At 37.3% G+C, this 3,551-nt stretch overlaps 1 protein-coding gene across 1 annotated transcript in view; it reads left to right on the forward strand.

Annotated features, from left to right (window-relative positions):
• The first annotated feature begins 895 nt into the window (after nt 1–895).
• LOC139970153 (tetraspanin-9-like) overlaps nt 896–3,551 on the forward strand; it is a 14,852-nt gene continuing 12,196 nt past the window's right edge. The window contains exons 1-2 of the mRNA XM_071975796.1: nt 896–1,027; nt 2,413–2,478. Of these exons, the coding sequence (XP_071831897.1) occupies nt 2,413–2,478 (66 nt within the window). The 5' untranslated portion in view covers nt 896–1,027. The remainder of the gene's footprint in view (nt 1,028–2,412; nt 2,479–3,551) is intronic.

Genomic DNA, 3,551 nt, shown 5'->3' on the forward strand with positions numbered 1-3,551 from the left:
GCATATTTATCATGCTGCATATGCTGTATTATGCTGCAACTTATACTGGACAACTTTCTCCGGTCAATGAACAATACACGGAAACGAAGAGTAAGTTAATTAGACAGGAAAGCGTTAAAGTAAGCTTTCATTAATTATCTTCAGTGAGGTTCTCCTTCCACACCGACAAACCGGTTATGTCATGGTATGCAAATTGTGAAAGCGACGATGGCATTTACGGACATCCGTGACTTCACCAAGATGACACAAAGCCCAAGGATAATGCACATCACCTCTTTATTCCAATCGTGATTCAGAAAATTAAAATAGAAAAAAGCAAAAATGTAAGTACATCATATAGACCTAACTGTATACATGAGTAGTAAACCTGAAGTATATAATTAAATAGGCTACAATAACGGCTCAGAAAGAACAGAGAGAAAAGTGACCCGTAAGCAAGAAATAGGTGAACATGCTCAAAATGACAGTTAAATTTGATAATAAATCATACATAGTTTGCGTGTAACTATTCCTCTACAGACCCTACTGTATGTACCGTGATGACTATAGTTAGTGCATTGATCGAACGGCCAGTATACATGTAGTGACGTCATAACTCATTCATCGCATGATTCAGTATAACTATACGCAATTACATTAGTTTCACTTAGAGAATAACACATGCAGGTAAAGTGTATCAACCTTGTAATACAAATGTTCCGTAGATGTAGAAGGGTTCATTAACCCTATTGATTAATTAACCGAGCGTTAATTGATCATAATTCCACAACGATAATTTGATGATTTTGCCACAGTTCTGCTTGGAGTCGAGATGTCAATCAAGCTCGTAATAACCGAGTTCCTGTCCGTGTTCCTCGGTTTCCGACAACTGATAATCCGATATCCTGCATGACAGTGGAGTATTCTGGACATTCTGTAGAAGCGTTAATTCGGTTCTCCTATTTGATCATAAAAACTAGTGCTACCTGTGACATCACAGCATCTTACATCCTAAATGGAACCATAACTCTAATATCTGAGCAACAAGGTATGTTTCTTTCTGGTTAATACTCCTCCAATTCTTACACTTGTATGTAATAAGTTAACACATCGCATGCGTATTACCCATTAACTTATGCAGAGAAACGTATTGTAGAAAAGAGATTATGTAATTATGTACATTTATGTATTTATGACGTATCTTCAACCTGTCATGTTGTACTTCTTTGCTCGTTTCTTCAACTAGTACTTTTGGTTACACAACTGCTCATTTTGTTGATGTATGACTAGTTGTATGTGTAAGTCTGAACAAAGGATGGGTCAAAGATGGAGAAATTACGTTCCCTTTCGACATAACCACTTCTCGATACGTATATATGTGAGATTTGCACTTTTAATGCTTTTTTTTTTTTGCGTGTCTTTAGCGGTCTAGTTTAGTGTTCCCTTGAAACTAGGTGTGATCAATCTTCCCAAGGGATGCAGAAGTTATGACAAGGCTCATACAGCCGATACTCATAGCTGGTACATCAACTATTTACTGTTCATGTCCCACGACCGTGCATCAGTAATTACTACTTTGTGTTCGTAACACGGAAACCATGTGTTACAGGTGGCACTGTAACAACCTCAAAGCTCTTAACTTGTTCCCATGCATGTAAGACAAAGAACTGCGCGACTGAACTCGCACTCAATGGTTGTTACAGCAACTACTGTTCATATCCCATGCACAACCGTGCATCAGTAATTACTACTTTGTAACACTTTTTAATATGTTACATGTAACATGTTACTTTGATAAATGTGTTACAGGTGGCACCAGTAGTTACTGTACTATGGCTATGAGTATCGGGTGTCTCAGATTATAACACGGTATAAACAAGTGATGTGCTTAGACGACAACTTTAATTACTATATCTCGCCTTTTTAGATAAAACGACTTAACAGTCCAACCTACACCAACATCTAGCACAGCGTTTTATGCGTCTTGGGTCCATCATTAGCAAGTAACTTTGAATAAGTATCATAAAATTAGTATGCATGCATTTTGTCAACAATTCCCAGCGACTTCCTGCGAGCAGTGAAAAGAGTTCTGAAAATAACATAAATCTGTTATCAAAAGCTGGGGTGGCATTTATTGCGGCAAAGATTTATTCAAGTGATAACGGCTGGCGACACTACGTATTTTTTTTTTGTATAAAGGGGCGTTCACGTTTATAAGCTACTCCAAGCCTCTTGTATACGGACTCCTCGTTCTCATTGTCTTTAATATTATCATGTTCTGTGCATTATTAGGCTTTATTGTTTATTTCAAATTTTGACTGCAATAAAGTGATTTGAATGAATCTTCAAATATTGTGTATTATCAACTAAATTACCTTCAGGATTTATCGTGAAATTTTAAAAATTAACTAACTGTCTCCTTTTTATTAACAGATGAAAATGAAACGAGAAGGAAGATGCAACAGAATTAGTCTTGCTGTCTATACATTTGTGTTTATGGTAGTTTCCTTTGCATATTCATTAATATTCATTTTTTATACAAGCTTGATAATCAAACTAATTCTTTTGCTTTGAAGCCTGTTGATATACATGATGGTAAGATACTCGATCGCTGAAGAAACGGCTGATGTATATCTGATGATATGTGTGCTATCCTTAACTGATTATGGAATTAAACATTTAACTTCATCGGTTTACAAAAGCTTTAAAACGTTGCACTAACACTTTGGGACAGAAAGCCCCAGGACAGAAAGCCCCAGGATTTATTATAATGTGGACCTATTAAAAGGTCAATAAATAGGAGCTTCAAACAATTGGAACCAAACGGAGTACTTTAGTTACATCCCGGTAAACATATTTATGCAAATATGAATGAATTGAACAGCCCAACTCAATATACAAGTGGACTGAGAGACTAAACATCTTCAAACATTCATGGCAACTAACTAATGCCATTTCGAGACTATGAGGTTTCCCTTTACGAGGCCAGAAATGAACTCGGTACATATTAAAGTATATGATCTATGTTGGCTAAACATTCATGTATATCGGACAGGAAGTTGCATCAGTCCAAAACAAAGACCGTAATATCGAAATATTGCCAACATTATGTGCATGTCGTTTCCAACGCTTTGGAAAATGAACTCGGGACAAAGTCATTGTGCCATTGTGTCATAGTGTCATTGTGTTAACAGTGCGTATATCCAGCTGCGCTACAGTTTGTCGTGTTGCTAGTGTCGGGTACAACAGGTCAATCGCAGGTTTTTACATTAGCATCAAGACATTAGAATTAACGTCAGACATTGTCATGTACACACCGAGGGCTATCGCTGACCATTTGATGCGCTATACGCGGTTACATCTAACATTGTGTCTACAAAATGGACGCGAAAACTTTATAGCCTATCGCAACTTGCACTGTCTTGATTTGAATTCACATTCATAACCCCTCCCCCACCCCTCCACTCCCCTCCCCGACCCCATTCTTTCCCTAACAGCACAGCTTCAAAGTATTATAAGGTGCAAGATATTTTAAATCATTTCTGCGTTTGAGCTATGTGTTTCGTGCTAAG

This window comes from Apostichopus japonicus, chromosome 7 (assembly GCF_037975245.1).
Source record: "Apostichopus japonicus isolate 1M-3 chromosome 7, ASM3797524v1, whole genome shotgun sequence".
NCBI lineage: Eukaryota > Metazoa > Echinodermata > Holothuroidea > Aspidochirotida > Stichopodidae > Apostichopus > Apostichopus japonicus.